Genomic DNA, 12,897 nt, shown 5'->3' with positions numbered 1-12,897 from the left:
TGTGAACCTGAGTAAAATAGCACATTGATGGAGAACGGATACTGAGTCAACCATCCATAGAGATATGGAAATCTTCCCACAAACGTGTAGAAACAAGAAAGTCATACACACTATGTTGTGTATGACTTCCGTATGTCATATATTTAGTATTTGCAATCTCTCTCTGTTTCCTCTTTTATTCTGTGCGTTTAGTTTGTGAGGGCCACAAATAAAGGAGTTCCTCTTGTCTGTCACACTAAATAACACTTATATAACTTATATTTGTCATAAACAGCTGAACATGCAGAGGCAGACCAAGAGGGCCTTCACAGACTTCATGGAGGGAGACATTAACTTCATCCCCACGTATAAATATGATGCCAAAACGGATCGATGGGATTCCAGGTAAACACAGAAATAACCCGCAGACGTACGAATACACAGTTCATTCCTCAGTGTTGTTCATTTTAGCTTTTGTAACACTTGAGTGTGTACATGTAAACAATCAGACCCGTACAGGTCCATTTGTTTACATGTACGGATTGCACGCTCCCAGACTTGAATGAACACTCGGGATCTTTCAGTGTGTGCAAGACACTCCCCTTCCATTCACTCATCAGAGCAGCCATCTGCTGGGTTATGCTGTAAAATAATTTATCACCTGCCCCCCCCCCCCCCCCCCCCCCTTTCCCCTTTCTTTCCCCCTAGTTGACCGTTAGTGTCTCCGTCGTACAAACTTTAAACTGACTTTAAAATGCCACCAGCATACATCATTATATTAGCCTCGGCTGTTATGAACCTGCTTTTGAGTCTGTTGTGGCTGTGTCCTGTCCAGTGGGAAGTGCCGCACTCCCGCATGGTGTGACCGGATCCTGTGGAGAGGTGGCAATGTCAAGCAGCTGCACTACCGTAGCCACATGGAACTACAGACCAGCGACCACAAGCCTGTCAGCTCCCTTTTCAGTGTTGGGGTAAGAAGACCATTGTGGTCCAGTTGGACTGGTTTGAGTTGTACAAACTCAAACATGGTCATTGTTTACTTAAGCAAGACAAAGTGTGTGACACGATCATGAAGACAGATGAAGTGCATGGACGTTCCTGTGGACTTCATCAGAGTTGTTTTGTTCTGTGTGTGACAGGTCAAGGTGGTGAACGAGCAGCGGCACAAGAAGGTGTTTGAGGAGATCGTTCGAATGATGGACAGAATGGAGAACGACTTCCTCCCATCGCTGACTATAACTCAGAGAGAGGTGTGTGTGTGTGTGTGTGTGTGTGTGTGTGTGTGTGTGTGGGGGAAGCCACAAAGAAACATACAGTACACACACATATCTCACAGTTTACTGATCTGCTTTGTCTGGTATTGGTTTACTGTCGCCTTACAGTTTTATTTTTGAGAGCCCCTCCTATATACAGGTTTAATGTTTGTCTTTAGTTCAATGTTTGTTTAAAAAAAAACGCCATTGACAATGAAGGGAAAATGTAATCTTGTCCCTAACACAAACATTAAATGCCTTAACAATAAAGCAAATTTAATGTTTGTGTTGGCACCGTTTGTTTTGAATCACCATTACATCACCTAATCAACATGAGTTAGACTTTAATATATTAGCGGCCCTCACTTCACACAGGTGTGATGTTTCCTCATTAGATCACCAAGAAATCAGGAATGCATTGCACTCTCAGGACATATTATTGACTTACTGTGTTTAATCTAAAATATAAAAAAAATCACACCCGTGTGAAGTGAGGGGTGCGCGTATCATCATCTCATTCCGGGCCAATCACAATTTGCGTCCTCACTTTTGTCTTCAATGTTTGTGTTTTACACAATGTTTGTGTTTACACAAACACTCAAAACTGGCCATTCATTGTCAATGGCATTACATTTTTGTGTTAGGAGACGGCCAATTTTTTTTTACACAAACCGTCAAAGCTGGACATAGGATGCGCCCCTCCTATGTCATAAATTAATGAGCATACATTTGCATTTCTCTCTTTCTCACAGTTTAACTTTGCGAACGTGAAGTTCCGGCAGCTTCAGAGGGAGCGTTTCATCATAACCAACGACGGCCAAGTCCCTTGTCACTTTGCCTTCATCCCCAAACCCAACGACCCACAGTATTGCAAGCCTTGGCTCCGCGCGGATCCCAGCGATGGCTTTTTAGAGCCCAGTGAGTACTTTTTCATCCTAATGAGCCCTCACCTCTGTCCTCTGCCTTGTCTCTGTGAATGCTCTAGTCACAGTTGATATTATTATTGTTGAGTGGACACGCACACAAGTCTAATGCCAATTTAGGTGAAATCTCTTCTAGACAACTTTGTCCTATGCACATTGTGCCTCTAGGCTGTAGCTCTAGGTAACTTTGAGGCATTGTAGTTGATAATCACTCAGTAAGGTGAGATACTCTTTTAACCCATTCTGAACGGGAACCCCTTTAAGCATTATTGTTATACATTAGCTATTGAAAAATAGAAATTCTATAAGCTCATAGCGCGGCACTCGGTGCCACGCTACGAGCTTGCAGATCTGCTATTTTTGAAAATCGCGAAAATGTGGCACTAATCTTTCAATATATATTTTTTCAGAGCGAACGTTTTTAACTCATATGTTTGCTTCTGGGGGGGGGGGGGTCCCTGGAACAACATATTTTCAGAAGGGGGATCCGTGGACAATTACATATATCATTTTTGAGGTCCTGACATGAAATAGTTTGACCACTGACTTAGAAACATAGGTTTTTCTTAAAATTGTCATGATTTAGAAGACATTTTTTAAATGTCGACGCCGGACCCAAACGGGTTAAACATCTTGATCTAGCCATCGGAGCTTGTTTCGATTCACTTCTTCCCCCCCCCCCCCCTCCTTAACAGCCGAGACCCTGGAGATCTATCTGGAGGTGTACGTTAGCAAGGACTCCGTCACGCTGCTCAACTCCGGGGAGGACTCCATAGAAGACATCCTGGTGCTGCACCTGGACCGTGGCAAGGATTACTTCATCACCATCTCTGGCAACTACCAGCCCAGCTGCTTCGGCACCTCCCTGGAGACACTATGCCGCATGAAGAAGCCCATCAGAGAGATCCCCATCACCAAGCTCATTGACCTGGTGAGAGCCATCGAACGCCCTCGTATCGCAGCGCGGTAAAACACATGCAACGCCACGCGTGTCGGATAGGATTGCCACTGTGTGCAGAATGGTCACGGCATGTACCCTCTGTTGAATGTGTCTACACAACAGAGGAATCGTACTTTAGAATGTTACACTCCTTAATCGTGAGAATCGAAAAGAAGTGCGAGTCGGTCTGTTCCTCTTATCCATACAGAAACCCAGTTCCTGCACTATTCACTATGGCACATGTGAGGGCTTGTTCACACCATCAGGGCAAACGAAGCCAAAGAGCAAGTCTATATTTATAGAACAGTGTTTCAACCTGTGGCTTGTAGCATGTGGAATGAGGAAGTGGCAACCAGCGTGTGAGAAGGGCTTTCCTAAGGAGTTGGGAGAACTGACTTAAGGTTCAGACTTTGGCATGTTGCATATACAGTAGCACTAGCATACAGTTATTGCATATCTCCAGTATGTCTCCATAACGCCTGTCTTCTCCCACATCGCAATTTCAAAGATTTACTATCAATCATCATTGCAGTGATTTCTCATTTTCTGCTTTTACCTTTCCATTCGCCCTGCTGAACTGGTGTATTTTGGAGAAATTATTTACACTACCGGCATGCCATAATCTAACCTGCTTCTCTGATTCTATGTTTCATGCACAATACGATCTACTTAGTTCTCTCTCCTATTGTTTCCCTTCATCATCCTCTCATTCCTTTCCAACTCTTCACTGTGGTTACGGGCTGATTGGTGTTCAGGGAGAAGACAGCTTCACAGAAAAGGTAAAATCACATGTGCAAGTATTCAGAAGACCAGCTTTATCCATTACATGGGTAATGCAACCCTGCTCTTATCTGCTTAGAAAGATTTTCGTCAACTCATTTTTTCCCTTCTTTTTCTTTCTTTCTGAGAGCGGTGAATTGGCGTTAAATTGGTTTTGGTCGTTGTTCAAATCAGTTACATAGGGTGTTTTATTGACCCTGCCATCGCTGTACTGCTCGGTGGTCCTCAGTTTTTAATTGATACATGGTGTATAAGCCGACATAACTGGAAAAACTCCATAATCCTGCAGGCAGCCTGTCAAAAAACGGAATTATAATGTTATATAAGTATAAATCCGGCATAATGCTCCAGGAAGTCTCAGAACACCAGCCTACAGTCATACAAGTTCAGACTCCCTTGTCCGTAGACTCCATACACATGCTTTTTGTATGTATGGATCACCACTCATCACATCTATATGACACGCACACACGCACACACAGACAGAGAATCTCATTTCACAGCAGGTTACCGTCACTGCACAGCGCCCTGTGCACATGCGATTAAGGCTAATGAAAAGCCTTGGGGACTGTTCAGCTAAACCCAAACGGCCACATTAAATCCTAAATCCTCTTCTGCCGTCCATAACTCAGCCCCTCACTGGCCTGTGAAACTGAATCTCTGCATGGGTAAACTTGCTTCTAAATTGCCACTTAAGTAAACTAGCCTCCATTTGCCGTTCTCCGATGATACCACGCATACCGGTATACTATATGAATACCACTTCCTAATTTGGTCACATGTCACCTCGCTGTGCCATACTGTGCCTGGCTTTAACGAACAGCATCACTTGTTCCTTCTGCAACACTCAAAGTATATCTGTGGTCCTTTAGCTCTGCAGGCCATCACTGGTCTCTCACTCTAGTTTCCCCGTCTGTGTGTTTAAGTAAGCCTGCTGCTATGAGGTTTATTTTTGGCCCCACTCTCTTGAGTTCCCAGGGATCCATTTGCAGAGACAAAAAATAATGTGATATCCAGCAGCTCACAGTGAAATGGCTCCCTGCCAAGTCCCCAGACGCCACAGATAATCCGGCCATCCTCGCTGACCTCACCACTAATGGATGAAATGTGCAGTGCCATTCATAATTGTCTTAGTGGTCTCTGTTACAGTTTGATCATGTTTAATGTCTTTACCTGTCCATTGGATCTCGGGGAAATAATCGAATCAGTTCTTAAATCTTCCCTAGAATTTCCAATATCCAAGTGTATCGTCTTGAGTTTATTTTATTTCTATATTGAATACAGGAGAGTATTTATCTCTCATAGTCATATGCCTTATATGTCTCATATGCAAACAAATGCAACAGAGAGGTGTGCATAATTGAGTGACATGGCTCATTGCTGACATTTGACAAACAAAATGCATGTCAGATATTGATTAGATCAAATATATATATATAGTTTCATGGCCTTGTGTTGTGATTTGAAGATGATACATGTACATACTGTTATTGCTGACAGAGGGACACACATCCACAGACAGGCAGCCTCTTTTCAGTAGCTTTCAAGGTTTACTAATAAGCCAGTGCTTCTCGTAATAAACGTCATTGTAAAACCAGCTGTCTGTGTTTGTACCATCAGGAGAGGACCAAGGTGAACTTCTTGATGGAGAGTGCTGGGACAGAGGACAAACCTCTGAAGATCCCCAAAGAGGTTTGGCTTCTGGTCAACCACCTCTTCACCAAGTCCTGTCAACAGGTGAGGTTTTGAGTGATTAATAATAATAATATCTGGGACTTATATAGCGCTTTTCATGACACTCAAAGACGCTTTACATGTGTTGGGGCCAGGAGGGGGAACAATAAAAGGACAACTTTATTAGAAAGAAAAACAATTAACAGAGTAAAACCAATAAAACTGCATATAACAAGTTTAAAAACACATCAGCTTGGAAATGCGATTGTGAACAGGTGAGTTTTCAGTGCAGATTTGAAGGTAGGAAGTGAAGGGGCATCTCGGATATGTTTGGGGAGAGCGTTCCATAGGGTAGGGGTGGCCACAGAGAAGGCCCTGTCGCCCCATTATCAATGATCGTAGTTATTATTTAGGGATGCTTATCTTGTAGAAGTAGCATGCTCTGGAACAGCTAGTGACCAATGCTGGCTACACACTAGAGGATTTTGTAAAAGCGTGGGAGCCCACAGAGCTAATTTGAACAGATTTAACTGACTTTTCATATTTGAATTGCAAGAATGCGCACACCAGACAATTCAGTCAAAATGCAAGCATGAAAAAAATTGCAGTGGCGATTCCAGGGACTTGAGATCTCACATTAAAACCCAATGATCAAATGTGAGCAAGAAGTTGGATATCGATGTCCGTAATGAAAATAATTGCGAAATTTGTATGTACATAATCCGTCGCTTGTTTACCTTCACCATGCTGGAACAGGCTATTTCCGATAGCAATGCCTCACTTACAGATGGATAATTCTATGGTTAAATTATTACGGCATGGCACCTACTGTACGTAGGGGGAGAGCCTTCTAGAAGAGCGTTTGTGTGTCTTCAGCTAATACCGCAAAACCACTCGGCCAATCAGCACCAAATATTTTGTGCATGCTGCCAGTAGGCCAAATAAGTAAATCCCTGAATATTCTCTGTGAAAAAAGGGTAGAGAGAATGTTTTTTTTAAGATATTATTTTGTGGCTTACGCCTTTTATTGTTTTTTTTTAAGGGACAGACAGTAGGCTGACAGGAAACGGAAAGAATGTTCATATGAAAGATAGACGTTACGTGGCCAATGGCCATCTGACCATCTGATCAGTGGTTCCCAAACCTTTTCATGTCAAGGACCCCCAAATTGACACTAATTAGCCTGTGGACCCCCATTTGAAAAATATATGCCAGGGACCCCCATACGAGAAGATCTGTACCGCTCGAGCAGTGATTCTCAACCCGTTTAATTTCAAAGACCCTCAGTTTGACATGCATTAGGCTACGGACCCCCCCCCATTTAGTGGCATTTTTATCTCTGAGACCCCAATTTATATTGTAAAACAAATGTTAATTTAACTCTGAGAGTGTACAAATGGAACCAAATGGTCCCACTTTCAGAGTTACAGACCTATAAGGGTCCATTTGGTTCCAAACTATCATTTAGATGGGGACCCCACTTTGGGAACCACTGACTTAGATAATGGACATTAGGAAGTAACCTGATCCATTATTTTAATATTTACATGAGTGATAGACAAATATTTAATTTAATGCTTCCCAGTCAGCACGCTCTCATTGGAAATTGCTGGTTCCTGCTCAACACACAGGATTTGAAGTCATAAATATCATATGTATATTTATTTTGAAATCATGGAGACTCCGATCCGGTCAGTGGCTACGTTTACATGAAGGGTGATCATTCCGAATAAATACTTCCGAATAAAATACATCCGATGTAATGTTTTTTGCCGTGAGTTTACATGGGAAATGGTCATTCCGAATGAGTGTTTATATGGAGAAGTGATTGAAGACATGATACATGTTAATTCACGTGAAACTACGCCATCTGTTGGACACATAAAATATAGGCAGTTCATTCATTGTGACTGTCTCAACAATACAAATATATTACAGACGAAAGACGATACTTTGAAATCCCATCATTTCATTCCGCAGTAGCTTTGAGGCTGCTGGTTGGATATGGACGGGCAAATATGTTTACCGTCTTTTTTTTCCCCCAACCGCTGCGGCTCCGCTTCTCCGCTGGGAAGGTGATCATCTCGTTTTTATTTGTACTTTATTATTTATCTACAGCACGGCCAGGGCACGCAACACACTGATTATTATTGTATCGGGTCGCTCGTTATTTTTAAGAGAGAGAGAGAGACCGTTGAACACACACACACACACACACACACACACACACACACAGATCAGGGTTATCGTCATCTGCTGCTGCTCCACGTTTTTTTGTGGATTTCGGATCTGAAAAAAGGAACGAAATAACGCGCTCTATGTGCAAACTCCTCGGCGCGCCTTGGATATGAGCGCCTTGGAGCATGCTGAGAAAGACCAGAATGAACTTACATCCGAATTAGTGTATACATGAGTCCAATTTTCTTTCAATCGCATTGTACATCGGAGTAATCCGGCCAGTGACATCGGAATGGTTTTTAGATCGCATCAAGCGTTTTCATTCGGATGTAAGTTTTTGTAGGTGTTTACATAACAACTTTTAATAGGATTGAAATTCTATTCGGAATGAAAAGGGGATTTAACTGCTCATGTAAACGTAGCCAGTGACATTATTGTCTTTGAACCCCTCACACTACAGGATCATTTCAGGCTCCAGCAGATAATCGGTTGATATATCAACCTTGAATGGGCAAATCGAACCCTGAGTCAGCCTTATCCTCTTAGTGTGGTGCCTGTGCTGCAATAATACATTTTTACTCCTTTGTCTAGGGTAAGTCACGTTGGTGGCTGACAATTACAATTAGCTGTCAACATGCCATCACGTTTTGTGATAAAGGTTCTTGAAGGCACTGCGCTAAATGTTTCTCTGCTCATTGCCTGTGTGTGTGTGTGTGTGTGTGTGTGTGTGTGTGTGTGTGTGTGTGTGTGTGTGTGTGTGTGTGTGTGTGTGTGTGTGTGTGTGTGTGTGTGTGTGTGTGTGTGTGTGTGTGTGTGTGTGTGTGTGTGTGTGTGTGTGTGTGTGTGTGTGTGTGTGTGCATGCGTGCGTGCGCGCGTGCCATCTCATCTAGGAGGACCTGTTCCAGATCCCAGGCCTACAGGAGGAGCTGCAGGGTATAATCGACTGCCTGGACACCAGCATCCCAGACTCCATCCGTATCCTTGCACACAAAGGCAGCCCCATTGGCCCAGATTCACAGAGGCCACGATGGAAAATGTGACACTGTCATTGAAATGCAACAGATACTAAGTTAAAGCCATACAGTACATGAGCTGCTTCTAAATTAACACATATATATATATATATATATATACATTTTATTATATTACAGTATTATTTTATAATAATTCTCAGGTCGTCGGTGTCAAGCTCGCCGAATTTGAAGTCGATCCTTTTTTTAAAGATATATTTTGTGGCTTTTTCTGCCTTTATTGATAGGTTGAAAGTAGACTGACAGGAAAATAGGGAGAGAGATGGGGGGGGTGAACCCGTGGCATGCCGTCAGGCTGGCTTAGCAGCCTAGGTTCCCAGACGGTTGAGCTAACCGTCCGGGGCGAAGTCGATCCTTCTGACGGGTCTCAAGATAAATAAACTACGGACAGTCGATCCATTTTGTGCAGTTTGTTTTCTGGCCATAGTTATCTGTTAATAAATTAATGGACACACACACACAGACACACACACACACACACACACACACACACGCAGGATGGTGTTTTCCCTAACGGTATGTCTAGCTGGATGTAACCACTCGGTGGCAGAGGCTCTGCTGATCTTCCTGGAGGCCTTGCCAGAGCCTGTAGTGTGTTATGAACTATACCAGCACTGCCTGGACTGCTCGCATGACAGTCGCCTCTGCAAGAAGGTGCACACACTTCTCCGTCCATCTCTGTCACTTGATTTAACGCATTTTAACCTGAGGCCGATTACAGTATGTTTACCGATTACTGTTGAGAAGCTTAAATGTTTTTATGTCACTGGTGCTCAACCTTTTTCATGTCAAGGACTCACAGAATTATCTGTATTTGGCTGCCGACCCCCATCGGAAAATATGTTGTTTCAGGGTCTCCCCCCAGAAGCAAAGATTTGAGTTAAAAACGTTCGCTGTGAAATAATATATATTCAAAGATTTGCACCGAGTGCCGCGCTACAAACTTGTAGATCTGCTATTTTTCAATAGCTAAAGTATAAAATAACGCTTAAAACACAAAGGGGTACCCGTTTAGAATGACTTACCGGTAATTCTACTAGGAAAGTAGTTATTTCTACTTTGAATTCAGTTTATAGTTTTTATGATGTTGGGAATGACAAGGCACTAAGGAAGGTACCGTAGTTGAGAGAGTGCCACTGCCTCTCGGATTCAGCACTTTGCCAGGACCATGCTGTGCCATGTGTGTGTGTATTGTAATCGATTTTAGTTTCATATGAATTGTTTCTCTCTGTTCTGTGATGAACGACAGCTGATCTCCCAGTTGCCACGCGCTCACCGCAATGTGTTTCGCTACTTAATGGCCTTTCTGAGGGAGCTGCTGAAACACTCTGCCAACAACAACCTAACTGCCAGCCTCATCGGTAGGTCTGAGCTGCCAGTACTGCTTTGTTGTTCTTTTGATTTGTTCAGGGTGGGATGATTTGATTTGAGTTCTTACAGGGAATAATTAATCCACAACATGGACATGTGGACATGGACTTAACAATGAGCTGCTCCACTGCGCAAGTTTCCTGCTAAATGAAACCACCCTGACAGTTGTTGAGAGAAGGGCAGCCATTATTTATTCACTTCCACGGCCCAGATTTGTCAGCCAGTCTGGGGATTTGTACCAGTAACCTTTTGATCTCAAGCCCCCGTCTTTTTTCTTTTTTTTAGCTGGCCCACATACTGTACAAACATGACCCTATTTGTGTTTCACTAATTGACGTAACAATCTGTATGTTTTCATTAACAAATGCCGTATACCATACATACTTCTATCTCATGTTCTATTCCAGCTACCCTGTTCGCCAGCCTTCTCATCCGGCCACCGCCCAACATGGTGGGCAGACAGTCGTCACAGGACCGGCAGAGGGCCAATGACTTCATCCTAGGTTTCATCATGGCGGGAGACGAGGAGTAAGAGGGGGACACGGGTCACGTAACGGGGTGTGGAGGCCAAGGCCTTGACAAAAGGCCTCTAGGATTTGTCACGGCACAGCACCCATCATTCCCCTTGGTACTTGTCAGTCATTGGAGACCAATGCAGGTGTTTCGCACCTGCTAGCTTACGTCATACTTCATGTTAATGTTACCCCAGGCTGGTCACCTGACCAAGACCCAGAGCTTATTCTGCTCACAGTAGGGCCGACGGTTTTGGTCATACCTGTGAAATGTTTGAGCTGATGCTGAAGCACCTTTTGCAGACTGATGAGGATCCGTGTCTCCAGACTTGTTGGTGTCCTCCCTCTCCCCTGACCCTGACTTATTGTAGGTGCTCATGCCAAAATAACCCCTTTTTTGAATGTAAGAACAGTATGTATCCGTAGATGCTTAGTGAATGACTTGTATCACACTAAACAAAGGAAATGTGCATCGTTGGAGCTATACTTCAAGGGACTTATTGTACTTTCAGGTTCGGTGTCACGCGAGAAACAAAAGACCTCTTGAGAACATAGTGAAATGGGATGATTGACTTGAGAAGAAAAACACCAAGGAATCAGGATGATCACCTTTTTAACGAGGTGAAATATGACAATCGGCCATTTGGGAACAGTCATACTTTAGAGGCCATAATAAGGAAATGTAAATGTGTGAGGATTTTCAGTGGACATATCCACTGTAGGTTAACTGATGTTATTTATATATATATGTTTGTTTGATCAGACGTTTGCATCATGTTCAATGGTTTAGTTTCCCCAATGAGCGTGTTATTTCCACCCCCCTCACCATTTCTGACATGCTTCTACAGCCTTGTTCCATAAAAGTCCATAGTTGTAAATGTTTGCTGTGATTCTGTGTAGCTTTTCAATGCTTACAATGAATTACAAAACGAAATTCTCGCTAAGACACTAACTTTGCGGTCAACCAGAATGGTGAAAGAGTCCCCCCACTGTGGTCTTTGTGATGTCTTAACTGGTGTAATATAGTGTTCCCGTTGACTTCTTTGGGGTGTTCTTCTGTCTTTTCATGGCTCTCACAATGACTAAGTGGATGGAGCAAGTTATGTACCGCTATGTCTTGGTGTCTACATGTGTGCATCCTGTATGTATGGCATATGGGCTGTACTGTCAATATCTTGATGTGTTTTACAGGCTACTCCTGGTGTGTCACTGTCATTTTGTCACATCCATTGTTTTTATTATGGGCCAGCATAATGCCAAGTCTGCTGTAGCTTTGTATGATGCAGTGCAATTAATGGTTCATTACTCGACAGGACACTACCTGCTTTTGTACACCTTCATCCTTTTGTGCCACAGAGTAAATACTTTTTGTTTGTTTTTCATTCGCTCTGGTTATGGAATAAGCAACTGATGAACACTACATTTTCACCTTTTGCTTTTCAGACATCATAACATGCTTAATAATGTATCTGTTACGTGACACTAGTCTCCTGAGCTCTGTATCTTCTGCCAATGTGTCGCTCCTAAAAACCTACAAGTTTACTTTATGAGACACTACTACAGTCTACAGCATCTCTGTCTGTAAAAAGAAATCTCTCTTTGGGTACAATGGGAACACATTTTGTTTGTGACAATGGTGACAATTACGGAAATGTGGATCAAGCCTTTTAGGTCACTGTTGGGCTAAGGTTGCTCATTTTGTTTCATGTAAAAGTAAAGCAGCTGTTAGACTTAAATGCTGGCTAAACTTTGCCTAAAGGTTTGTGATGGGTACGAATTCTGCAAAGTTTGCATGAATAGAACAGCTACTCAATAATTATATAGTCAGAAAATCTTTAGTTCACATCTTGAAGGAAGTGTCCCTATAGAGTAGACCATATTCACACTGCATCCCTTTAGGTCTTACTTCATACTTGGGGGCTGGGATACAGTAAAAGGGCCACTTTGTGAATACGCTCTATGCCTTTCTTGGTACCGATGTATTATAATGGTCATGTCGTTTATTATCTCATCTCTTTATGCCTGGGGTTTTGGTCTGTTGTATTAAGTAATGGTACATTATGCAAAGTCAAACTTGTGCACCTGTTGTTTTCAACTTTTAAGATTTTTGGTACTTTTAATTTATTTAACAGAAATAAAACTATGTACAAAGAGATTGTCGATGCCCGTGACCAATTCTCTCATATCATTCCTGTCATTACAGAAGCCCAGTCAGTGAGCACACCCTCTTTGCAGTCTCTGAAGAAGGAACAATG

General features: G+C 42.8%; 1 protein-coding gene across 3 annotated transcripts in view; it reads left to right on the top strand.

Annotated features, from left to right (window-relative positions):
• ocrl (OCRL inositol polyphosphate-5-phosphatase) overlaps positions 1–12,797 on the top strand; it is a 28,465-nt gene extending 15,668 nt beyond the window's left edge. For 2 of the 3 annotated variants that reach the window (XM_083785812.1, XM_083785814.1), the window contains 11 exons: positions 275–384; positions 815–950; positions 1,119–1,229; positions 1,985–2,150; positions 2,851–3,086; positions 3,851–3,874; positions 5,496–5,612; positions 8,619–8,703; positions 9,286–9,413; positions 10,009–10,120; positions 10,538–12,797. In XM_083785812.1, coding sequence (XP_083641938.1) covers positions 275–384; positions 815–950; positions 1,119–1,229; positions 1,985–2,150; positions 2,851–3,086; positions 3,851–3,874; positions 5,496–5,612; positions 8,619–8,703; positions 9,286–9,413; positions 10,009–10,120; positions 10,538–10,662 — 1,350 coding nt within the window. In that variant the 3' untranslated portion in view covers positions 10,663–12,797. The remainder of the gene's footprint in view (positions 1–274; positions 385–814; positions 951–1,118; positions 1,230–1,984; positions 2,151–2,850; positions 3,087–3,850; positions 3,875–5,495; positions 5,613–8,618; positions 8,704–9,285; positions 9,414–10,008; positions 10,121–10,537) is intronic. The other variant, XM_083785813.1, reaches the window with a different exon arrangement.
• The last annotated feature ends 100 nt before the right edge of the window (positions 12,798–12,897 follow it).

Source organism: Protomyctophum parallelum (genome assembly GCF_964188405.1).
Source record: "Protomyctophum parallelum genome assembly, chromosome: 16".
Lineage (NCBI taxonomy): Eukaryota > Metazoa > Chordata > Actinopteri > Myctophiformes > Myctophidae > Protomyctophum > Protomyctophum parallelum.
Note: the sequence above shows the minus strand (reverse complement) of the source record. Positions and strands in the feature narration are given on the sequence as shown.